The sequence below is a fragment of the Strigops habroptila genome, chromosome 5, assembly GCF_004027225.2.
Source record: "Strigops habroptila isolate Jane chromosome 5, bStrHab1.2.pri, whole genome shotgun sequence".
In the NCBI taxonomy this organism is placed as follows: domain Eukaryota; kingdom Metazoa; phylum Chordata; class Aves; order Psittaciformes; family Psittacidae; genus Strigops; species Strigops habroptila.
In genome coordinates this window covers 37,682,435-37,706,687 of record NC_044281.2, presented here as the reverse complement: position 1 = coordinate 37,706,687, position 24,253 = coordinate 37,682,435, and the positions used below count along the sequence as shown (strand labels likewise).

General features: G+C 50.2%; 1 protein-coding gene across 2 annotated transcripts in view; it reads left to right on the top strand.

The window, feature by feature from the left end:
- The window catches only part of UNC5B (unc-5 netrin receptor B), a 56,149-nt gene that overhangs the window by 22,234 nt on the left and 9,662 nt on the right, over nt 1-24,253 (top strand). For both annotated transcript variants that reach the window (XM_030488408.1, XM_030488407.1), the window contains exons 2-6: nt 15,611-15,832; nt 20,408-20,551; nt 22,326-22,429; nt 23,314-23,494; nt 24,018-24,185. In XM_030488408.1, the coding sequence (XP_030344268.1) occupies nt 15,611-15,832; nt 20,408-20,551; nt 22,326-22,429; nt 23,314-23,494; nt 24,018-24,185 (819 nt within the window). The remainder of the gene's footprint in view (nt 1-15,610; nt 15,833-20,407; nt 20,552-22,325; nt 22,430-23,313; nt 23,495-24,017; nt 24,186-24,253) is intronic.

Sequence of the window (24,253 nt, the reverse complement as noted above, 5' to 3'; positions counted from 1 at the left end):
TGACACATGGGATGCTTTTAGCTAGTGGTGCGTTCTCAGTGAGGCTTCTTTAACTAGGTTTCTATATCCCCCAATGTCCCAGTGTTTTTGATTTTTTTAACCTTGCCAGCCTGCTGGATAATATTTCTTTAAAGTGCCTTGGTTCTTTCCCTTCCCAAACCACCGTCCTTCCTCCTCTGACATTTTATGCTTTCCTCCTCCCTGCTCATCTCTCTGACATCCCCATTCTCATCCCTAATGTCTCCACTCCCCAAGTCTGTCACGTCTCAACTTGGCTCTCCAAGAGGAGATGCTCCAAATGCAGGCAGGCTGCCAGCATTGGTGCAAAACACCCCAAAAGAAATGTCCTTGTCCTTCCTGACCCATGAGCACGATGGCCCTCAACAGACCTATATGCCACTGCCCACATGTACAGGATGAGAAATGAGCAGCGGGCAGTAGATGCTGCACATCCAGCTGCCGTTTCCTTGCCCTCATGGTCCAGCACTGGACCAGCTTTAATCCTTCCTGCTGGAAAACATGAGGTGCTAATCATGGGTTGTGCCAGAGCGAATGGAAGGTATATCTCTGCCTGTGTAGAAAATGCAGAGGAGCTGTTTTGGAGGAACTGAGGTTTGCTTTGGTTTCATCTGGTGAGCTGGGGGATCCCATCCCATGCAAGGAGCAGCTCGTTTTCTCCAAGCAGCTGAGTCGAGCTGATACACCAGAAGTTTGGTGCTTTGCCACATGCCCTGACACAGTTGGTGTAACAGCGGAGGATGCAGCAGAGTTGCTCTGTGGTTGCTGCTTTTCCCAGCTGAGCATGCAGGTGGGGGTGCGTGGAGATCACAGCAGTGACTCCTGCTGTGATCCAGACCAGTCCTGAGCATCGCTGCTGTTTCATTGTAACTCCTTCTGTCTAATAGCTTTAGCTCTGTGAGGTTGCTTGCATCCCTGTGCCCCGCTCTTTTCTCACCCCTGGAGCACCCCACTGGCTGTGGGTGGATGGAGAGGGAAGACATGGGATGGCAGCTTGGGCTGGCAGCCATGGGGGAATTCCCCCATGCGGAGGGACTTGACTGCGAGCTTGCCGAGCTAGCTTTCCTCCTGCACAGCCAGGCTGGAGCCTGCCCAAGCATCAGGCCCTGCAACCTCCCCAGGCTTCCTGAGTCTCTGCATGGGATAGTATGCCAGGTGGTTCTTTCTGCAGGGCTTTTGGAGGAGTAGAGCAGGAGATGAGAGACAGAAAATACCTCCAGCTTCTGTGTCTGCTGGGCAGGACCTCCTTTTTCTTTAGGAGAAGGATGTGGGGCATCTTGCAGTGTTGCGCAAGTGTGCCCTGGTGCCAGCTGATCAACCTGCCTCTGTCCTGCAATGCTTAGTGCCCTGTACCAGGTTGTCTTGCAAAGCTTGGAGCATCCTTGAATGCTCAGAGCCCTGCTCAGGGATGTCTTGCAGTGCACAAGGGCATCCTGGAGTGTCCTGCACCAGGATGTCCTGCTCAATGGTGACATGCTCCTGAGGCTTTCCTCCTTTTGCCAGAGGTGCTGCCTATGCATACTGCTGCAGTGGGCTGAGATACCCATGCATTGCTGGGCATCCATGTGAGAATAGCACAGGGGGTTATTCATTTCACCCAGCACAGAGAGGGACAGAAAGCTCAGGAATTGCATCGCTCAGCAGATGAGACGACTTGAGTGATGGGCACAGTTATCCCCAGGAAGTGCCCTTTTGGGCAGGGGAAGGGGTTTTGGGTACCTCTGATTTGGAACTGTGGGAGCAGGTACCCAGAGCTGTGTCGGGGGCTGGGCTTGCAGGACGACCAGGGCCAGATGTTTCCCAGATGTTACTCACTTCCTGTCTGGCTCCTCTGTGTTTAGCTTTTTATGTACTTGTTTGTTTTGGACTACAAACAAAATATAAAAAGGGTTTTTATAACCCTGTTCCCATGAGGCTGCGAGTTCAGGATATAATCTGAAGTCTATTCACTATTGTCTTGATCCCTCTCCCTGCCCTCGTTGTTGTCCCGGGCACGCACAAACTCACACGCTGCTTTTGTTAAAAACGTTTTTTTCCCACATGACATCTTTTCTCAACAGGCCACAGCACCAGGCATTTTTCCTTATCACCTCCTCCAGTGCTCAGGGAAGCAGTGGGAATATCCTTGGCCAGTTAGGGATGGAGGCAGAAGGAGGAAATGCTGTGTTTCTCAGTCTAACCTGCTCCTTGCCATGCGCCGTACTGTTAGGAGGGTTCTCCTGTACATCTGAGGATGGGAAACTCATTGCACTGATGGTATCCAGCATCCTGATGGATTGGTCTTCTGCCAGAACTTTGCCTTATTGAGGATGTTTGGAGAGGAACGGGGCAGAGATGCAGAGAGAGTGAAATAGCCATGTAGACCACTTTTAAAGAAAAAAACCAAAGATTAAAACACTTGGGTTAAAGGTGTTTGTACTTGATCAGGTGAAGGCAGGGGTTAAAAAAGACAAAATAAAATAAAAAAGGGTCAGGAGTGATATTACATAAGGGAATACTGTTGGCTTAGGTGTAGGGAGGAGGAAAAATAACTTATCTAAAAGTGTTGTATGTTCTGGCATGTCCGTAAGTCCCGGCAATTGCCATAACCAAGAGCTGTTACAAAGGCAGCCAGAGTTTTCCTCTCCTGAAAACAACACGGAGCAGAACTGGTCCTGCTGCTCAGTGGGCTTGTTCAGTATATGCTCTCCTACCTGTCCCCCTGGGTCTCGGGCATCCACTGTGCTACCTGCCGGGCTCAAACAAACACGGCGAAACAAAATCCCTTTAAAATGTGTACGTTCAGCTCCTTCTGGTCTCCTCTCACTTCATTTTTTTTTTCCTGCCTGTTGGGGTTAAGGCCCCTTTTGCTCTTTTCTTTCTCCTTCTCTCTTAATTGCCTGTTAAATAATTTAAATATTTAGGACTAAAGGGCTTCAATTATCCATTAATTTACATTAGTAATTTATATATCAGGCTGAATGGACACACTGTTAGTGTAATGGGTCCCCGCGGACAGGCAGAAGCTGTGCTGCAGTGCATTTTCCTGGAAGCACAGCCGTTTCTTTACACCTCCCAGCCTTTATTTCAAGTGTGTGGCAGAGAGCCCACTGCCTGCACGCATGCAGGGCCAGGCTGCTGCGGAGCCCGGCACGCTCCTGCGTGCTTGCCCATGGCAAATGCAACCCTGTCTTCTTGAGAGAGGGTTGCTTGGGTTTGGATGTAGGTGGGTTGGTTTTGTTTCTTTTTCTTTCTCTTTTTTTCTTTCTTTTGCAGCTTGAGCTGTGCTTGCAAGAGCCTGGCTCTGCCCAGTGCAATTCCTGTACTATAGGAAGCAGACCTAAATAACCCCCTCTGATCTCAGCTGCAAGCAGAAATGTTCTTGGCAGGTTCGGGCTTATACTTAGCACTAGATTTGAGACTAAACGCTGGCTTTAAATTCAACCAGGACAGCTATATTTGCTGCATGGGTCTGCATTTTATGATTGCTGCTCGCTGCCACTGAGGAATCTTGGTTGAGGGCTCCTGTAGCTGAACTGGAGGAGCTCGGCATGCTTCCAGGAAAACTCGTCTATCTAGGAGCAGTAAGAGACATGTGGGAAGGTGCTGGAGGATCCTCAACCCTGTCTGCCACCTCCTTAACGAGTGCATGTGTTGTAAGCCCCAGTTTAAGCCTCACCTATAGATGAGGCTGCCTGGCCAGGACTGAATGTGTCACATGGTGGTGGACAGGGCTGTGGGGGCTTTCTGAGGCTAAGCCCCTTGGCTGCAGGCTAAAGCCATCCTTGGGGATGCTGGGGAAGCAGGGCTGGTAGGTGGCTGGTGCTTAGCCTTAAAAACCAGTGTCCCCTGGGGGATGACAGCTGGTTCTTCCCTCCTGTCACCATGCATCAGGACAGGGATGGAGCAATACATGTTTTCTACATTCAGAAATACCATTTTGGGGGGAATTTGGGGGGGGTTAGGTGCTTGTACGTGGTTGTTTTGAACCCAGCCTGATAACCACCAGCCCTGGGCTTGCTGGCAGCCATGGTGGCTAACGCACAGTACCATGGCATTGCTGGCATCTTGCAGACAGCTAGTCCAGCCAGGGCAGGGGCAGCCAGGCATCATCAGGATCCATCCCTGCTGCGGCACGGGCATTGGGCAGCATCTAGACTCCCCCGCTCCAGGGCAGGAGGGAGGCCATTTACTGATTGGGCTCCAGGGAAGAGCAAATTGGAGCTGAACTCCATCACTGCGGGCCACTGGGGATGTGGGAGCATGCCCTGCTCAGGGGGAGGCTGGCCCATGGCCCTGGGTGCAGATCTCTGCACCAGCCCTGCATGCCCTTCCAGAGCAGAGGTCACTTAATGACTCTGATTACCCACAGCATGGTGGTATTTAAAGCAATTAGAGCAAATCACTTATGGAAATGCAGCCGCTAGGGGACAGAGAGAAGAAGAGGACAGGGTTGGGGGGTACTGTGCTTTTTTAATCCTTTTTCTATGTGCTTTGTGCTTGATGCTCAGTCTGCATGATCCTTTGCCCCTGCTCCCTTGAGACCTTTCTGGATCATCTCTGGTCCCTCCTGCTGCACATCCCTTTGAGGTGCCTCCAAGCCGTGCAAGAGCAGTTTCACTGGTAGCTTGACTAAGGCTATGCCTTGGGTGTCCTACATCCATCCTAGCTATGCTCCAGTTCTGACGTAGGAGATGCTCAGTGCATTTGCCACCCTAATTCAGCATCCAGCATTGGGATTCAGTGTCCCAAACTTCATTTAATTTGGTAGTGTTGTGCCTTGTTAGCAAGCATCCTAGTTTTTTAGGGCAATTTTTATTGATACCTCACAGTCCTGTAGCAACAAGTGAGAAAGGAGGGAGGGGAAGGCATGGGAGGGAGTGCGACTTGTGTGTCGGTGTATCGCTACATGTAGGTCCATACAGATTGCAGCATCAGTGAGGATGCTGCCAGGTGGGGTGGCACAGACCCCCAAAGCTGGTGGATTTCCAGCTCTGGCATCTCATGCACCAAGCTGTACCCATGCTGAGGAGACGATGCTTGTGGAAAGGCTGGTCTACCTGGGAGTTTGGATTTGGTCCATGGGGCAGAGCATGCTGGAGGACAATGGGAGGAAAAAGAAACTTGGCGCTGTGGGAACATAGGTTATGTCCAGAGAAGAAAAGGTGGAAATTCCCAGTGGTGAGAAAGGAAGAAACTGGCTGTGGCGGCTTGGGGTCTCATGGTATTTAAATGCCAGGGACTGCAGGAGGGGAGGAGGGTGCCAAACAACATTAAGAAGCTCCTGAAGGCTTCCCACCTTACTGTTGATGGGAATGGGAGCGTGAGGGAAAAGGCTTTGTTTTTTGTAAGGGTTTCCTTCCGCTGGAGCATGAGGTGTTTCTCCCCCCCGGTGCTGCGGGAGGCAGCAATGCCCAGTAGTGCCAGGGCAAGGCAGGCACTGAAAATAGGCACCCACCAGAATCCCCTCTCCCAGACCCTCCCAGTTTTAATGTCCTGTAAAAGCAGGTGTGAAGTGCTAGGAGCCCAGCTGGCTTCGGCATTTACAGGGAAAGGAATAAAACTAATCAAGGTAATTGCTAAAATCCTTTTGCAACCAGCTGGAGAACACTCTCCATGCTGCAAAGGGAAAGCCAAGCTCTGGTCTCGGGTACCTGCTCGCCTGCCTGCACTTGGCTGCAGGGATTAAAGTATAACGGAGGCAAGGGGATGGGAAAGCATCCTCTATGGTAGTCTTGCTGATTGTTTGGGGGTTTTTATTCTTTAAAAGGGATATTGCTGAAAGAGGGGGGAGAAAAAAAATCTTAATATTCGATATTCAACATCAGAAGGGATTATTTAATTTTTTTTTTAATTTTTTTCTATCCCTGTTCTTCCCCTCCCCCCGTTTTTCCTTCTGTTTGTCCATTATTGTCACAGTAAAATGAGAAGGGAAGAAAAGGGCAGAGAAAGGACAATGAAAATCAAAATATTTCCAGCTTCCATTTGCGGTGATTGGTTGTTGTTGTTTTTTGGGCTTTTTTTCTTATCATAGTAACAAATCTGAAAGATTAAGGGCAACTTTAAAGACTTTAATAAAGGGACCTTAATCAGCTGCTTTTGTGATGTTCCTCCCCCCGTTGAATTAATGGGAAATTTGGGGCATCAAATGGACCTTTTCTTTTGTTGTTTTTTTAATGATTAAAAAAATGATGCAATGATTAAAGTGATTTAAAATCAGTGCAGCATTGCGCTGAGCACCTTCCTCCATTGAATTTGAATGCCTGTGGGATAGGAGATGACCCTGGCTGGTGGGTCTGGTGGTGGGAGCCCTGGCATGGGTAGTGGGTGATGCTCCCAGCCCACGCCTGCCACTGAGCAAGCTGCAGAAGAGTGGGAAAAGCGTTGGGGAAAGTAGGGCAGCATCTGGCGAGGGGCCTGCGGAGAGGCTGGCTGGAAGCGGTGGGGAGCATCCTTACAGCCAGCTTCGGCTTCCCAGGGCTTGCGGGAGCTGCTTGGGAGGAGAGAGTGGGTGAGAAAAAGACCAAAACGATGGCAAGGGGAAATGCTTTCTCCTTTTGCACTGCATGTCTCTTCTCTGCAGCCAGCTGCCTAAACTTCTTGCTTTACCTTGTTAGGCTTATGCCATCCCTCGCTTCTCTGCCTCAGCTTTGTTGAGGACATGTACAGTCCTCCTTCTCTGGATTTTGCCACTGAAACCTCATGAGCCACTTTTAGAGGGTATGGCCGGGTTGTTCCCCGCTCAGTGTTTGGCGTCTGGATGCTAAGAAGTGAAACTAGCTCCCCTCAGCCTTGTGGCCCTTGTGTGATGTGCATGTCCAGGGTGGCATGCTTGGAGCCATCATGCCTGGTGGGCAGCAGAGGATCCTTCTCTTCCTAAGGAGCACTGGGTGGTTCGCAGCTCTGCTTGCTGCCAGTTTAAAGTTGCTTTTCATGCCTGAAGCCAAGGCGGTCGCCTCCGGATTTGCACGTTGAGGGAAGTAAAAAAACAACCAACATTGCAAAACAGCCTCTTGGAAATTGCACTCTCAAGGGGAATGCTGGGGAATTTACATTTTTAAATATGTATGTAATTTGGGCGAAGGGGAAATGGCTTTCTGTCTGCGAAACCGGCAACTTTCTTTCTCACGGAGTTAGCATTTTAAAACTGCATTGCTCATTTGAACAGGAGACCCTTTCCTCCCCCTCCCCCCAGGGAGAGGTTGCATCTTGCACTTGATTTACCGCAGTTTGAATGATAATTAATAATTCCTCGGACTTTGTGGCGTAAACCAGGGCAACAAGTCCCTGTTTGTTCCTTGTTTTCTTTTCTTTTCTCTCTTTTCTTGTTGAAATTATTATTCTTTTCAAAACAGAAACACACTACACACCATACATGTGAATAAACAGCGTATTACCGCATTATCCGCTGCTGGCTTTTTTCTTTTATGAGCCAAAACAAATAAATATAAGTTCACATAATTATTATATCCATTAAAAATAATGCTGTAGCTCAGTAAACAGAACGAGCTATACAACAATACCGTGACAATGGAATTAAAATAGCACAAAGAAAAGTGTCTGTGCCCCTAACAAGAACCAGCGCTAGATGAAATTTGGAGATATTTTTCAAACATAACTGCTTCCCTGAAGGAAATGTGTAAAATAGCACAAAAGAAGTAAGCACAATAGAGTGTAACGGGGATTTGCTACATAATTCCTCCTCCTTTTTTCTTTCTTTTCTTTTTTTCTTAATTCCTTCTCCTTTCTGTAGGTATTTTCGGGGCTGTGTGAGGTGCACAGCTCTGCTCTGTTAAAACTAGAAATAAGGAACAATTTACTCCAATCTGCCTGTGCCCTGTTATAAATCTGTATAATGAAAAATGAAGAGGTTCGTACCATAAGGGATCTCAGCTGTTTATACTTCTCAGGAGGCTTCGCCTTTGATTATCATAATCATAAAGATAAACAAAAGAGCAGTGGCTCCATAAATACTCCAGCATAATGCATAGTCAACGAGCTAAATTTCTCTTCTCTGAACTCCCAGCAAGGGAAGTTGCTGCCGGAGACTGGGTGTTTCTCCTTGGCGGATTGGGATGATTGGGATTTCAGCTGGACTTTTAGCTGTGGCTTGCAGTGTTGCTGGGATGCACAGGGACACTGTGGTAGGACACCCCATGCAAGGGTTTTCCCTTGCTTTTAGTCTTCCGCTCAGACTGCTTTGCAAAAGCCTGACCTGGCGGTTTAGCTAAAGAGATGATGATTCTATCTAGTTATTTATTTAGTTTTAGTCAGGTGAAGTGGTTATTGATCGATAAGGCCATTGTATGCAAAAACATCCTTGGCGCTGCCTCCTCCTTCTTCCCACCCTTTTCTCAGAACAGACTTTGCTTTCTGTTTTTTGTCCCGTCCCCCCGCCCCGGCTTCCCATTCAGTCCTGGCTTAATGAAGGTGCACAGCGAGGGAGGCTGGCTGCAGGCTTTTCATTTGGCTGGGAGAGGAATCTGCTTATTTTTTTTCCAAGGGTGTAATTAGGGCTGGCTGGGTGCACCCCCTCATTACCCATGCTGGGGAGGAATGCTCTCTAATTATAGTGTTTGCCTGCCGCTGGGCAGGGGGAACTGCTAACCCAAGTGGGATGCCACTGCAAAATGTCTGTCTGTCCTGGTGTCCATCTGTCCCAGGCTGGGTGGGCTCCAGGAGGAGCTGGAGGTGATGGGGGTGAAGGGACAGGGCTCGCTCGCAGCTAGATTTACCCCAGGGGCTGATGCTGGGTTTGGCAGAAAGGGTGTGCAAAGGAACTGTAAAACTCCTGGAAGAGAGCAGTTGATGGAGGAAAATAAGCTGGCTTGTCAGACAGAGATGCTTTGGGGAAAAGGTTAAGTGGTTCTTCCCAAATTTAGTTATTAATAAAAGATTGGTGATAATGGAGAGGCTCTGTTGTGTTGCATAGAGGGGGACAAGTGGGTTTGCAGCCTGCGGTACTATGGAAGCAGCATGTCAGTCTGGCCATGCTGCCAGTGAGTCCCGCTGCTCTGTATGGAGGGAGTGGGGTGTGTGCGTGTTTGTTCCCCAAATGCAGCCCATGCAGCCAGGCTTGCAGGAGCTGTCCTGGCTGGCAGAAGGGGTGGACTCTACTTCTTTGGGGGGCGGAGAGGAAGACTCTGTAAATACACAACTCTGTGGTGGAGCAACACCTTCTGTGGACCCCAGCACACTGCTGGTAGTGAGGGTTGAACGTATCACCATACTGAATGCTGTGGTTTTGTGGTCTGGCCTTTGCTGAGTTGCCATTGCACGTGCTTGTGGGAGGTGTCAGATGCCACAGGCATGGGCACCCCATGAGCATGTCAATAGCTGGATATCCTGTGGCTTTGCTCCAGCCTAGAGACTTGATGCCAGGTACCAGTGTTCCTTCTCAATACCCATGAAGGTCCATGCTCAGTTTTTTGGCCTTTGCAGGCAGTTTGTGTCTGTCCCATCCTGTGCCCTCGGTCCTCCTGCAGAGGGAGAGGTTAATGAGCACCAAGCTGAGTTAATGAGGCCGGGGTTACATCAGCAAGCTGTAGCCCTCGGGACAGCAGTGCCAAGGGGCTGGTACATCCGCTGCATCTCACTTTCAGCTCTTCCAGCATGTTTTTGAGCCTGCTTTGAACAATTCAGAGGGTTTATAAGGCATGAGATTTTGTGGGCTCTGTGTAAGGAGGTAGCAGGTTGAGAGTTGGGGAGGAAGCTTCATTTGGTACAAGTGGCTTCAAATCTTCCAAACCCATCCTCAGTGACACCCTTTATTTTGGGTCATCCTCCTTTCTCCCTACTTTGCCTCCCATGGGATGTGCATCCCCAGAGGAGGCACAGTGGGCCATGGCATTGCTTGGCCTCATGGACACTTTGCCTTTGAAGATGCCACAAGCTGCTGGCATCTCCTCAGCAATGCAGTTTCATGTTGGGGGACCATGCTGGTGTGCAGGAGGCTGAATTTGTGTGATGGGGAGCGGAGCAGGGAGGGGAAGGGGATGCTCAGAGAAGAGAGGATGGTGTTTTGAGGAGAGAAGATGCTCAGGGTGCTTTTAGAAGGAAAAGCTGAGCTGTGGTTTACTGCTGGACCTGAAATTATCTGAGGAGGGCCTTCTGTGATGGGAGGCCCTTAGGAACAGGGCAGGCCTGGATCGGTGATGCCAGCCTCCCCTGAGATCAGGACTGACTGAAATGTGGTGAGATGAAGATTGCATCGGATGTGATGATGCCTTTGCGTCCCTCCGAGGGTTGCAGCAGGGATTTCCTCTGTATGGCAGGCATTCTGGCATGGGAGTGAGCCATGCCACTGCTCTGGCATGGCAATTTGCTTGAGCTTAAATGGCATCAATGCTAATCCTTAAATGAGTCTGTTCATACATATACCCTGGAGGCAACAGGAGGAGGGGACTTTCAGCCTTTCAGAAACCTCCTTGAGCCAAGCTGGTGGCTGAAGTATCCCCGCCAGCTTGGTCTCTGGAGCCTGAGCCATCACCATCCCTGCCGGGGGATTGGGAAGGCAGGAAGCTCGCCTTCTCCAATGCTGGAGATAAGCTGTCGTTTCTATATTTTTTTAATTTCTACAGGAGGATTTCTACCCACCCAGCAGGCAGGAATGGGTTTAACTGTTGCCTCTCAGGCCTTCGCATGAAATAGCGCTCACCCTGAGACAGGCATGAATGGGGGGAGATGGAGGCAGAAGGGGTTAAGCGTCCACCACCGCTGAAATTTACCACTGGAGAAAGCCCGCGTTCTGGCTTAATCCTTACATCAAATTCCTGCCTGCCTGGTGCGGGAGGGATGCGTGGCTGTGGGTGATGGGCACAGGGCTTCAGCTGCTGTTAATGCTCCTGTAATCTTCCAAATATTTGGACGGATAACAATTGCAGGAGAGGATTTTAACGCTTTCCTGTGGAGGTTTACTTGGCCACTGCTGCAAGGGGAATAGCCTTCTGGGCTTGCCATCCCTTGTGCTGTGTGTTCAGGGTGATGGGGAGGGGGGACGTCAATGCTCAACCCCAGCTCCAGTGCTGCTGCCAATGCAAGATGGTGGTATTGGTTGGGGTCATTGATCTTTAACCAAGTTGCAAAAGCTGGCTGTAAACATCTGCAAGTCAGTCTCCGGGGAACAGATGCTGTGGATAATCCACATCAACCCCATCAGATTAAAATGTGCTATGAGGGATAGGGGAGAGGAGGTTGTAGTGGAAAGAAATCGTCGGTGCCTATTCCCCTCCTCCCTTTTCTGTCTTGCTGCTCCTACCACACTCATCCGCAGGGCTTCAGGGTTTGGTCCCATGGGTTTGAGCCCTGGAGCTGTCCCCTCTGTGTCTCTTCTCCCTCAGATACAGATATAGTACTGAAGCCTGTGCTCCAGCCCATCCTCTAGCACATTACACTTCAGCGCCCAGCCACATGCCCCAAGTAGTGCGAGACTGTGGGATGGTGACAGCCTGGGACTTCCAAAACCCTCAAAAGGGAGCTGGGAAACAAGCACCCACCTCCAGCGGGAAGGAGGAAAGCCGGCAGATGGGAACCCCCGGTAGACGTCTGCCAGGGAGACAATGATTACAGTCAGTGTAGCACACTCTCAAATATTTATTAGTTTGTCGCTGCTGGGAGCTTTATTGCTTGTCTGATTACAGTACTGGAAATCCCGGCTGTGCAGGGCTCCTTCCCTGGCTCTGCATGCTAAAGTGTCTCTCTTGCATGTGCTGCTCTTGCAGTCAATGGCCCAAATTGTCATCCCGGTGGGATCAGAGCAGTGTTGGGCAAAGCAGAAGTGGCCACACGGAGGTGATGGTGTTGCACCGCTGGGAAAGTGCTTTCGTTTTCTTTATTTTGCAGTTTCTGCTGGATAGTCAGGGCAGCGGGATCAGCAGCCATTCCTCCACATGGTGTGAGCAGCCTGCTTCCCCCCCCGGATGTATGTGGTGTTTTTTTTGGGAGGTCCCTCTTGAGCATTAGCAGAGCGAGATGTTTCCCATGCAGCGGGTGGCTGGCCACTGGGAAGGCAGATGAAAGGCTGGTTTGATCACTTATGATAAACGTGCCCAGCATGGGTCTCCTCCCTTTTTTCATCCAAAGTCCCTGTTGTTTCTCTGCCTTAATTCTTCCCCAATGCACTTAAATACCAGCAACTGTATTGGGCTGGAATCAAACGCTCTGCCCAGCTGCAAATGCTATTTTTCAGCCACGTAGGGCTGTCTTCTGGATTGAGAAATCAGCCTCCCCCTTGCTTTGCTCCTGTTCACGAGTGAGCAGGAGCCTGGGGTAGCCGTGGGGTTGGGGCTCTGTGGCACAGTCCTCGTTACAAGTCTGCCACAAAAAACCCACCATTTCCGTGTCTCATGTTAGAGCTGTTTTTTTGGCCTCCGATCTCTCTTGGCCAGAAATAAAAGATCTCTCAGCTGTTGTGAGTTTGCAGGATTTAAATTTTCCCAGCAGCCAGGATGCTCCTAGCTTTAAAGGTTTGGGGTTTTTTTTGTTCAAACCTTAAACCAAGCAGGTTTGTATAACCACCAAAAGCAGATGCTGGATCTGGCCAGGGCTGGTGAGATCATCCTATTCCACCATCCTCATCCCTAAAGTCACTGTGCCCCTTTGGAGAAGAAACCCAAAGCATTGAGCTTGAGACCCCCATCATGGATTTGGGAGGACCCTCTGCAAGGGCAGGGGGTTGGATGGGGCCCATCACTGCAGGGGTTGGCAGTACCAGTTGTGGTGTTTCAGCCCCAAACCTAGTGCTGGAGGATCAAGGTGGCTCCTACCTCAGTCCAGAACATCACCCATCCTGCTGCAGATGATCATGGGTGAGTCACGAAACTGTGATTTTCACCAGGCCGTGACTCATCCCCTCCCAGCTCTGAGATCTTCTTGGATGACCTAAAGTCTCATTTAGCATCACCAAAGTGGCAGTGGGGTGGGAGAAATGTGTCTTTAGTGTTGGCTGCTGGAGGAAGACCTCTCCTTGCCTGCAGTTTTGGGTTAGGGGATACGTGTGCTTCAGTGTGTCCCCACAGGATTCTGAAAATTAGCTTTTTCAGGGATATTGGGTCTCCTCACCTGCATCCTGAGGTGTTACACCTGGCTTGGGAAGAAAACAACAATAAAATAGGAAGGAAGAAAGAAAAGAAATAAAAAGCAGCTGGCATAGATACAGAAGAAAAACTTAATGGAGAACCTCAGGCCCACATCACAGCCAAAGTTAGTATATCTTGAAGTAGTTATCATCTCTGCCACTGCTCTCAGCAGTGCCTGGGGGAGGCTGGTGCTGGCCCGGGGCAGGGCTGGGGATTGAGGGTGACTGCTCTGCCAAGAGACTAATGGGCTTCAAGTGTTTACATTCCTTATAGCAAGCCTGCTTTCTAAACCCACCTGCCCTTAGAGTTGTAAAACAAAGCCCAGGAGCCAGCCCTACCCTGGGGGTGGGTGGCAAGCGAGCCCCCCAGGCGTTGCACCAGGTTTTCTGAGGATGCTCTGCAGCACGTGCTGCCTGTGCCCTTTCCCGGCAGCCGAGCTCAGGCCCATCTTTGCAGCCTGCGCGCTGCAGGGATGCGGAGAGCATCACTTCAGAGAGGTTTTCAGATGAGCCCGTGAGTGAAGTTTTGTTGGCTGCCTCCGATGCCAGTTGGATTGTCTCCTGCCAGCCTCCTTTGCCAGGGAATTTAGATTTGTGGCATCAAAGTGGCTTTAAAAAAACCCAACAACCAACCAACAGAACAACAACTCAGTGGATGCAAAATTGAATAATAAATTACAAAAGAAAGAATAAGTGATGTTTGCCTCTGTGATACAGGTGAGAGGCTGCTTAGCAGGAGAGGGGAGCAGGACTGGTGGCTCAATGTGGGCACAGAAGTGTGGGACCATGCAGGGTGGGGGCTGGCACCTCCTCATGCCCCTGTCTCCCTGCCCGTGGTGGGGTGCTGGGAAAATTACAGGTCTGCAAATGAGATAGGGGAGGAAATGGCCGGCTACAGAGAGGTGGTGAAGAGACAGCCAGAGAGAGAGAGAAATTAGCCCAGAGTTTAATTCATTGTTTCCAAAAGAGTAGTTAATGGATTATGACATGTCCTACCTCTCTCCCTTAGTGCTGTGTTAAATGGAAATGGAAAGTCAATTTTCCTAAATGGATTTTAAACGACTGACCTCGTGTGTTTTTTTCCCCCACTGATTTTTGCTCGGGAGGCAGCTTGGTCATCTTGTTTTCTTGATACATCTGATTATTTTTCTGCTGCTCCTCCTTGCATCTTGGGATTCTGATTTTCACTGTGCAGCACTGCTCTTGCCAAGGGTGACGAAGGGAGTGGGCTCCTTTATTCCTTGCCAGCTCTGGAGATGTTATCATGGGGCTGGGGTTATTTACTGTTTTCCAGCACGCTGCAGTGCCTGGAGTAGAGAATCACAGCTCTTGCTGGGGGAAGAAAGGAGGAGGAAAAGCTCATAACGCTTCTAGGTGTAAAGAAATGCCTCATGATGTGACCTGACTGCTAGCGAGATGCCCAGAAACAACAGGTTAAGGAATAGCATCCCAGTGCATCTATGTGGTTTTTTATCAGTCCTGTGATACTTGGGTTTGATCTTAATGGGCAAATTGGTTGGAAACAGGAAACATTCCTATGCTGGATGCTGCAGATGATCCTCAGTGTTGGTCACAGCATCTTTCCAAGCCAGTGCTGGGGGTGTGAGCCACCTTGAGGCTCCCACTCCTCAGGAATTACATCCCTGGGTAAGCACTGAGGTGCTTGCCCCTTTTCAAGGCTTTCCTTGGCCTGACCTGAGCAGACATGACCTCTTTTTCTGGTTGTTTTTGCATTTAGATTGTTTTTGAAAGAAAAGAAGCAGGAAGATGGAGATGACCAGAGCAATGACTCAATCTGTTATTTGGGGTGGGATTGTATGAATCCTGATCGCATTTTGGGTGACTGCATTTCTGTGGAGGTGGCTGGGCTGAAGCAATCATTTACGTGTGATGGGCAGATAGCTGGTCCTTGGGGGCTGTGCTGGCAGGGGCTGCTAGTGTCCCCTGTGTTGTGTGATGCTGAGATCCAAGTGTTGGCAGGCGGCTGAGATCCCAAACACAACTCCACCAAAGAGCAGGATGTGTGAGATTTGTGCTGGGGTTGTGGTCAGTGTTTCCCAGCACAAGCCCTGCTGGCATTTTACTTGGAGCATGCCCTTGTGTTCCTCAGGGCCTTGGGAGGGAGTGTTGGGAAGGGGAACACTAGCTCCTCTGGAGCCTCTCTGTGTCCCTGTCACCTTCCCCCACACTTGGGTTTGTTTTCCTTTATATCTCGTGGTGTCATTTAGTGAGATCACCCAGTCTTTGGGGTCAGCCAGGGCTTGGGATATGGATGAAGGGGCTGGTACCCAGGCAAAAACAGGATGCACACTGCAGCAGCAGCAGGTCTAGCTAGCAGAGAATTGCTTTTCTCTTTTTTTGGGAGCCTCCAGCCCTCTTTTGCTTTTCTGAGCATCCTCAGCAAGCGCCGTTGGTGACACCACCGCACACAGGGCAGAGCTGGGAAGGAGAGGGAGGGATGAAGCAGCATAGGCAGGAGTTGCGTCCCGGCTGGGACAGGACTAAGGGCACCTCCTGACCCTCTCGCTCCCCTGGCAGGGCTGGAGTACAGCGATGTGCTGCCCGACTCCTTCCCCTCGCCCCCGGCGGAGACCCTCCCTTACTTTCTGCTGGAGCCACAGGATGCCTACATCGTGAAGAACAAGCCAGTGGAGCTCGTCTGCCGCGCCAACCCCGCCACCCAGATCTACTTCAAGTGCAACGGGGAGTGGGTCAACCAGAATGACCACGTCACCAAGGAGAGCCTGGACGAGGCCACTGGTGAGCAAACCCGCCCTGGCATCCCCCTGCCTGCCCTTCCGCTCTCTACTTTCCAGGCACTTCTGCCCTTTTCTGTCTTGCACATCCGTGCTGTAGATGATTCTCCTTCAAGCAGACCAACAGGTCTGTGATTCATGTTTATCATTCCCCAGGTGATTGCAATCTCATGAGGTCACTTTTGTATGTTTTCCACTTCCTTGGTCTGTGCACAGCTTGTCTCTCTTTCTATATCATCAGTGAATTTTAGTAGAGGAGCTGCCCATTTCCCGGCCATTGATGAAGGCATGATGATGGTATGGGTCACCATACCTCATAGAAGCTTGGAGAATCATAGAATCATAGAATAGTAAGGGTTGGAAAGGACCTTAAGATCATCTAGTTCCAACCCCCCTGCCATGGGCAGGGACACCTTGCCCTAAACCATGTGGCCCAAGGCTCTGTCCAACCTGGCCTTGAACACTGCTAGGGATGGAGCATCCACAACCTCCCTGGGCAACCCATTCCAGTGCTTCACCACCCTCACTGTAAAGAGCTGCTCCCTTATATCTAATCTAAACTTCCCCTGTTTAAGTTGGAAGCCATTACCCCTTGTCCTACCACTACAGTCCCTAAGGAAGAGTCCCTCCCCAGCATCCTTATAGGCCCCCTTCAGATACTGGAAGGCTGCTATGAGGTCTTGTCGTGGTTTGAGCTGAACCCAGGACAGGTCTCCACGCAGTCTTCTCTTCTCCAGGCTGAATAGCCCCAACTTTCTCAGCCTGTCTTCATACGGGAGGTGCTCCAGCCCCCTTATCATCCTCGTGGCCCTCCTCTGGACTTGCTCCAGCAGCTCCATGTCCTTCTTATGTTGAGGACACCAGAACTGTACACAGTACTCCAAGTGAGGTCTCACGAGAGCAGAGTAGAGGGGCAGGATCACCTCCTTCGACCTGCTGGTCACGCTTCTTTTGATGCAGCCCAGGATACCGTTGGCTTTCTGGGCTGCAAGCGCACACTGCCGGCTCATGTTAAGCTTCTCGTCAACCAACACCCCCAAGTCCTTTTCTGCAGGGCTGCTCTGAATCTCTTCTCTGCCCAGCCTGTAGCAGTGCCTGGGATTGCCCCGACCCAGGTGTAGGACCTTGCACTTAGCTTGGTTAAACTTCATAAGGTTAGCATCAGCCCGCCTTACAAGTGTGTCAAGGTCCCTCTAGATGGCAGCCCTGGAAGTCAGCCTGCGTGCTTGCATGCTTACCCATTTGCAGGACGTGGGGTTGTTAAGTGTGATTTGAAAGAAGCACATTTAAAACTGATAAAAAAAAAAGGAAACACTTTCCTGCAAAATGCCTAATCAACATGTAGGAGTCATTGCCACAAGGGGTAGCGAAGTCTGGCAGCTCACTCAAGTTCACAAAGGGATTAGATGTTTAATGGGTAATGAGAACATTTTCAGGTAGGATTTGAAATGCCTTTTAATGGCAGATGAGTCCTTCCCTGCCTCAGAGGACAAGTCAGCTGCTGGCTGCCTGAAACTGGGGGGGATGAGAATGTGGTTTAGGCATTCTAGGAGGTTTCTTATTGCAGGAGATTGGGCTCCACAGATCTTCCTGCCCCATGCTTTGAAATGTCTCGGCATGAGAATAAGATGTAGGATTAGATATATCATGTGCTAAAGTAGATCTGCTAAAATTGGGATGCTTTAGCTCAGCTCTTGTCTTGTCTGTGCCAATTTTGGAACCTGTGGCCTGATCAGGAAGAGGAAGAATACAGTCACATTTCTCTGCAAATCACTGAACATGCCACATCCCTCATCTCTAGAGGGCTTTAAACCAACGTGGCCTTTTGAACTGCTGTGGTGTTGGCCACAGAAGGCAGGCTGAGCTGAGGAGAGACACTGTCAGCCTGGAGGAGCACAAGTATTTTTATAGAATCTCCTCTTGTCCCTTTGATTTTTTTCCACAGTCTTGCCCTTCCCTGGCATCTCCTCAGTGCTTCATCCAGTGCTGTCTGTGAGCCAGTTTTTGCTTGGGTGCATCCCTGAACCTGCTCTGGAAAGGGAAGATAATTTCTTTTCTCTGCGGCTTTTGAAGCCTTTCTTCCTAATGCTGCTTCATCTGTTCCTGGAGTGTTTTTCCTCCAGAAGATCTCTGTCTGAAGGATGGTCAAACATGCATGGGAAGGCTGTCCCCTTGCTTCTACAGAGGCTGTTGGTAGCACCAACAGCACCGTTTTGGAGTCCATCTCCACCTCCCAGTTCTTGCAGAGACCAGATTTGAAACCCTCACTACTCTAGGGCAAAGCCACTGCAGATTAGCAACTGGGCAGCCTTCACTGAGAGGTTATTCATTTATTTTTAACATGTGGCCACACTGGGTTGAGCCAAAGGTTCATGTGCCCTGCGTGTGGCAGTGGTGGATGCTTAGAGGAAGGGTATTGAACCAGGACAAAGAGGGAGTGATGGACCTCGCTCTGTTACCTCCTAGCTTTCTAATGTCCATGATTAAGGGACGACTTGGTCTGGTGGCAATATCTTAGCAGTGTGGTCCAGCCCTGGATGGATTCCCCCCTGTTAATTTGTCTAAATGCTGTTAGGATTCATTTCTCCTCTGGATCATCCCACCATCCTGTAGCAGGAAGTTTCATGGTTTAGTGATGTGGAAAAGCACTGTATTTCTGGTCCCACCATTTGCTCCACTTCTTGCGTGAAGCAGGTTATTCAGAAACGGGTATTCATTCAACTCTTGAGTAGAACAGGCTGGAGAAAACAGAGCAGTAAGGGAGCAGAAAGTCCATGGAGCAGGAGCTTACCCTGTTTTAGTGGCAGACTCTTTTGCTTTGGGCCAATTCCTCCCTCTCAGATCGCAGTCTGCAGATGAAGAACATGTGCCAGCAATTTGGGGAGGAAACACTGCACACCTTCTTCACCCAGGCTTCAGAGATGGTATTGCTGCTATCAGTGAACAAACTGACAGTGCGGAGGTGATGCTGTGCATGTAAAACTCTGCCAGCGTGGGCATATCTGCCCAGCAGCTACCTTAAGAAAAAAGGAGCCGGAACCACAATGGTTTACAGTGCTAAAAAAATCTCTGTTTGCAATGCCTGCTGTTTGTAGGGAAAGCTGCCACAAAGGGCATGGGGGAGAGCTGGCCACAAAGTGACGGGTTAACACGGTTAGGTGTTCATGGCTTTTGAAGTGTCCTCGGTTAAAAGCTTGGAAAAAGGCACCTTAAGAGGAAAGAAAAAAAAAAAAGAAAAAAAAAGCAACTTTTAAGATGACATGTCTTGAATGATCTGGGCTTAGTAATGCTCTGACTGCGTCTGATCCAAAGCGTTTCATGTGGAAGAAAGCAAAAATAGGCCAAGTCAGATAATTCAGCTGGGTAAGAAGGGACGGTCAGTAAGAGCGGCTGTGTTTGGATGCCTGTAAGTCCCTTAAATAGGCAACCCTGTGAGCCATAAGCTTAGTCTACAGTATTGGGTAATCTTTGCTTTTGGGTGTTACAGAGATAGCAGAGCATTTGCAGGATGCTCCCCACCTTTCCAGGGCTGCTCAACCCACCCCACCGGGGCTTTCCAGAGAGTCAAGATGGTTTTGCGCCATCTCTGTCCTGGGTCCTTCTAAAAGCCCTAAGTTTTCCAAAAGTGCTTGGCCCAAATGCCTCCCCTGCCCCGCCCCTTAGTAGTGACAATGCAATTTCCTTGCATAGTAGTGACAATTTGTATTTCCTTGGTGCACATTTGTCAGCTCTTCTGTGGGAAGGAGGCAGAGAGGCAGTAATTGCTCTTTGCAGCACTGGGAATGAGCTAACAACATTACAGCTGGGGAGCAAGCAGCTCTCTATCGCTGTGATATTGAGGCCTTTTTATAAATAGAACCTGCAAAAAAAGGGCAGGTGTTGCTTAAATAAGAAAAAGCAAGCCCTGAGTCCCTCCTGCCCTGGGCGATGGCCATGCCATGAAAGGTTGATGCTTCAGGCACGCCTCAGCATCCTGCAGACCAGGGGACTGTGTCCTGGACATGGTGGTGCCACCTTTGTCATTGCACCTTTGACATGGCCGAGGTAACCTTGCAGACTTCACAGGAGTGTTTGGGGGTTGATGGAGGCATGTAACCCTTTTTGGAGTCAGTGGGCATGAAACACCACCATGGCTGGATCATTTCCTAAGATCTTTTATTTGTCTTGTTACAGCTGTGTTTAAATGGCAGCTTACAGAGATGGCTTCTCCCTGCAGCAAAGCCTTGGAGGCATCCTTCAAACTCTAGTGGCTGGGAAGGGGTGTGGGCAGGGATGGAGATGTCGGTGCTGGGGGAGAGGGCTGGTGGAGGAGGGTGATGCCTCTTGAAATGGTCAAAAGTTCTGGTCCTGCCCAGCCACACTGGGGAAAAAAATAAAAGACTCCTGCACATCAGCCATTGCCCTGGCTTCAGCTCGAAGTCAGTCTCCAGAGGGAACAGTCTCCCTGATTTGCAGAAGTGCCAAACTGAGACGCCTCCAATTCTTTGCCTTTGTCCTTGAGCCCTCTTGGGTGCTGCCTCAGTTTACTTCCTCCTGGGTGCTCCTGCCAAGCTGATGCCATCCCTCTGTCCTCTTCTAGGGATGCTGGTGCGGGAGGTGCAGATCGAGGTCTCCCGGCAGCAGGTAGAGGAACTCTTCGGCTTAGAAGATTACTGGTGCCAGTGTGTGGCCTGGAGCTCTGCAGGCACCACGAAGAGCCGCAGGGCATATGTCCGCATAGCATGTAAGTGCCCAGTACATACAGTGCTTGCTCAGACACAACGCCCCCAACAGTGTTCCCTGCCTCTCTGCAAAAGCTGCATTTACCTACCTGCACTGCTTCGGCTCACAGTCTACTAATTTAGTTTAAATGAATCCTTCTTCCAACTTATTTTCCACTTTGGGGCCCCAAAAGGTTTCCAGAGGGCACAATCCACCAATTTAGAAATTGTTTGCAGAACCCGAGGTATGACCCTGAATCCCAGGCTAAAAAAGCAGTGGTGTCAAGCCAGGTGTGTGCTGCTTCTGGCAGCTGAAATAGCAGCCAGGTCATTCATTCCTGGCTTCCCCAAGACACAGTGGGTGCAGTTGAGTGGGTTTGGCCATCTCCAAAAGTTGCCTCCCTGTTGAAGGCAGTGCTTTTTGATCAGTTGGAGATGACCCATCCTTTCTGGATGGCTCTGGTCTTAGCTCCCCATCCCAGCTTGAGGTTTGCTTCTGAGCAGACATTATCCCTACCTGCCTAGGTAAGAGGCTGTGGCATTACCTGGGTTAATACCGCATTGCCCATCAGCGTGCTCAGCTCTTCCCAGTGCTTTATTATCGTTAATAAACCAACAGTTAGCACCTTGCACGCTTTGCCTGAATCAGCAACTCTGTGTCCCTGGAGTCCCTGCTGTCGTATGTCACTTCTTTAAGCTGCTGTTTGTGGGTGTCGGCCTGATTAAGGGTGAATTAATCAGGCTGTTACCCAGCTGAATTTGCTCTCTTAGCAAATGAGATGGTAAAACTATAAGAGAACAGGCAGGCTTCCCCAGTTGTAGACAGATTTTGCTATTAGAGGGCTAATAATCTAACACATTATCCAAAACGGAGCTGGCTGGTGTATCAGCTATGTTGCTGAAGGATTTAGTCTTAACAGGGAAATTAAGGAGGTACAGGGATGGCTACTGAGGAAGCCGGTTTGTTCAGCCCCAGCCAAGGGTTTGGTGTTTCTGGGAGCCAAGCAGATGAGATGAACCAAGGATTCACTGCCCTGCTCAAGCAGGAGCTGCAGCCGTAGACGGCTGGGTGCTGTACTAGAGGATTGCAGCACCATCTAGTGATGCTCCTGCTCCTTTCAAGGCTCTGGAGTGGGGAGCAGAAGCTGGCATGTCCCACACAGCCTTGGGGACTCCAGTGGGTTTCTTGCCTCTCCTCATTCCCCAAAACACGGGCCAGCTCCTTATTGAGTGAGCCTGGCTTTTCAGCAATGGCCATTCCCCATTTCAGCACCAGAGTTCTATGGCTGGGTTCCCAGCAAGTCTGGGAACATGGCTCAGCCAGAACTGACTGGGGCAGAGCTGGGCAACAAGCCCCTGTACCTCTGAATTTGGGGATTCGCTTTGGTGCCAATGTGGGAGCCAAGCTCTTGTGCAAATCTCATTTTCTCCCCTTCAAAAAGAAATGTCCTGGTTCAGAGTCCAGACAGGGAAAGAAGTGGAAGGGTTGAAGAAACAGTGGTTAAGCTGAGATTTAGCCCAAAAGGAAAAGACAGGAGGGGGGTATAAGCTTGCAAATGCATGAAGGAGGAAAGGCATCGTCCTTGAGCACTGTGTGCTGTGCCGAATCCATTCTGGAAAACTTACTTCAGATCCTTCCTTCCAGGACATGTTTTGTTCTAGCTGTGCTATGCCAGAGGGATTTCCCTACTTGTGGGCCCCTGGGACTGAGGCAGTGCTCTTTTCTCACCAAGGCTTTGCAGGTTTCCTGGTTTCTGAGGTGGGCTGGTAATACCTGGGTTTTCCTTTCCCTCCCAGACCTACGGAAGAACTTTGACCAGGAGCCACTGGGCAAGGAGGTCCCACTGGAGCATGAGGTCCTGCTGCAGTGCCGCCCGCCCGAGGGGGTGCCACAGGCAGAGGTGAGCAGCTCAGAAGCCCGAAGAAATGCCCAGTGGGATGTCCCCTCCCATCCTGAGGAGAGACGGGGCACATCCTTGCAGATGGCTTGCGGCCATGTGCTGAGTTCGTCAGCTTTCATTATTCAGCAGAATTGTTTATTTTGGGTAGTGGATCTGTTATTCTGACATCTAATAACACATGTAACCTCAGCACCTGCTCAACCACCTCTCCCATGCTTCCTGATGTGCTCTTAACTCGTTAGAGGGAAGACCTAACAAGGAGGCACCCAATGACTTGTCTGAAGGGGAGCAGTTACAAGCGAGAGCCAAGGGCTGGGAAAGTCAATACAGATGGTTTTCCCTGCCATGGTAGTGGTGCTTTTCTTTCCCACAGATCTATCAGTCCCCAGTAGCTGTGGATTCATGGCAGTCACAATGTTCCATCCTTGGCCAAAACAGCAGTAGCATGCCCTGGTCAGGCCTGGTTTGGCCCAGCTTTTGAGGAGAAATCAGTACAGTCAGAGGCAAGGTTGGCCAATCAGTGGTTGTGGTGCTGAGGGTATTAGTGGTCTTGGTAATAAGGATGAGGAGGGCTTTGGGGCAGGTCATACGCTGGTCTGAGGAGTTTTACTCTCTACCAGGGCTGGTGAATTCAGCCCCTCTGACCTGATGTTTCTTCTCCTTGCTCATGCCCTCACCCATGCTCAGTGATGATATTGGCTCATGCCCTTTGTAAACAGCCTTCTTAAGCAGTCATGTCGTAGCTTTCTTGGAGAGCGTGGTGGTGGGGAGCACATGGGATGGGCATTTCCACTGAACTTCATGATGAGCTTTTCCTGGCTGAGTGTTCAGTTCTTAATCAGCTTAATCACCATCGTTAACCATCCTTTCCTTTGCATTGCTAGGTGGAGTGGCTGAGGAACGAAGATGTCATCGATCCCACCCAGGACACCAACTTCCTGATCACCATCGATCACAACCTCATCATCAAACAGGCTCGGCTCTTGGACACTGCTAATTACACCTGCATGGCCAAGAACATTGTAGCCAAACGCCGTAGCACCACAGCTGCCGTCATAGTCTACGGTACTGGCTCTTGCTCTTGGGGAGGGGACCTTTGTTGCTGGCCATGTCCCCAAGCCAACGGGAAATACAGGCACTTTCTAGGAGTGGTAGGAGCGAACCCCACCAGGGCATTTCATTGAATTAATACCCAATATCTGCGAAACGGGAACCTCTACTAGCTTGTGCAGGCTATTAGAAGAGTTTATTAGGTGTAGGTATTTCCAAGCCTTCTCATTTGGGTACGAAGGTGGGGTGGGGTTTAGACCCAGCTGAAAAGCTGCATTTGGCTGAACTTTGCTACAGAACCAAAGATCTGCTGTGGCCAGATGTAAGGTTGAAAAGGGACCAAAGAGGTTTGAGCACCTTGTGCATGGGGTGTGTGACATGAGAAGGCGTCTCATGATTTGCTTTTCATGAGGGTGAGCTGTTCCAGAGTGTCATGGAAGATGTAAGAACAGAGGACCTGGCAAACCCTAGGCTTACCTCCAGGCCCTGCTGAAATGGGCTCTGTTTGATTGTTTAACGCTGTCCTCTCCTCTTGCAGTGAATGGTGGCTGGTCCACCTGGTCCGAGTGGTCTCCTTGCAACAACCGCTGTGGCCGGGGCTGGCAGAAGCGCACCCGGACATGCACCAACCCGGCGCCACTGAACGGCGGCTCCTTCTGTGATGGGCAACCTTTTCAGAAAATCACCTGCACCACCCTCTGCCCAGGTAAGGTGGGTTCAGAAACTGGCTTGCCCGCTCTTCCTGTCCCCCAGGTTGGATGGTCCGGTTGTGCT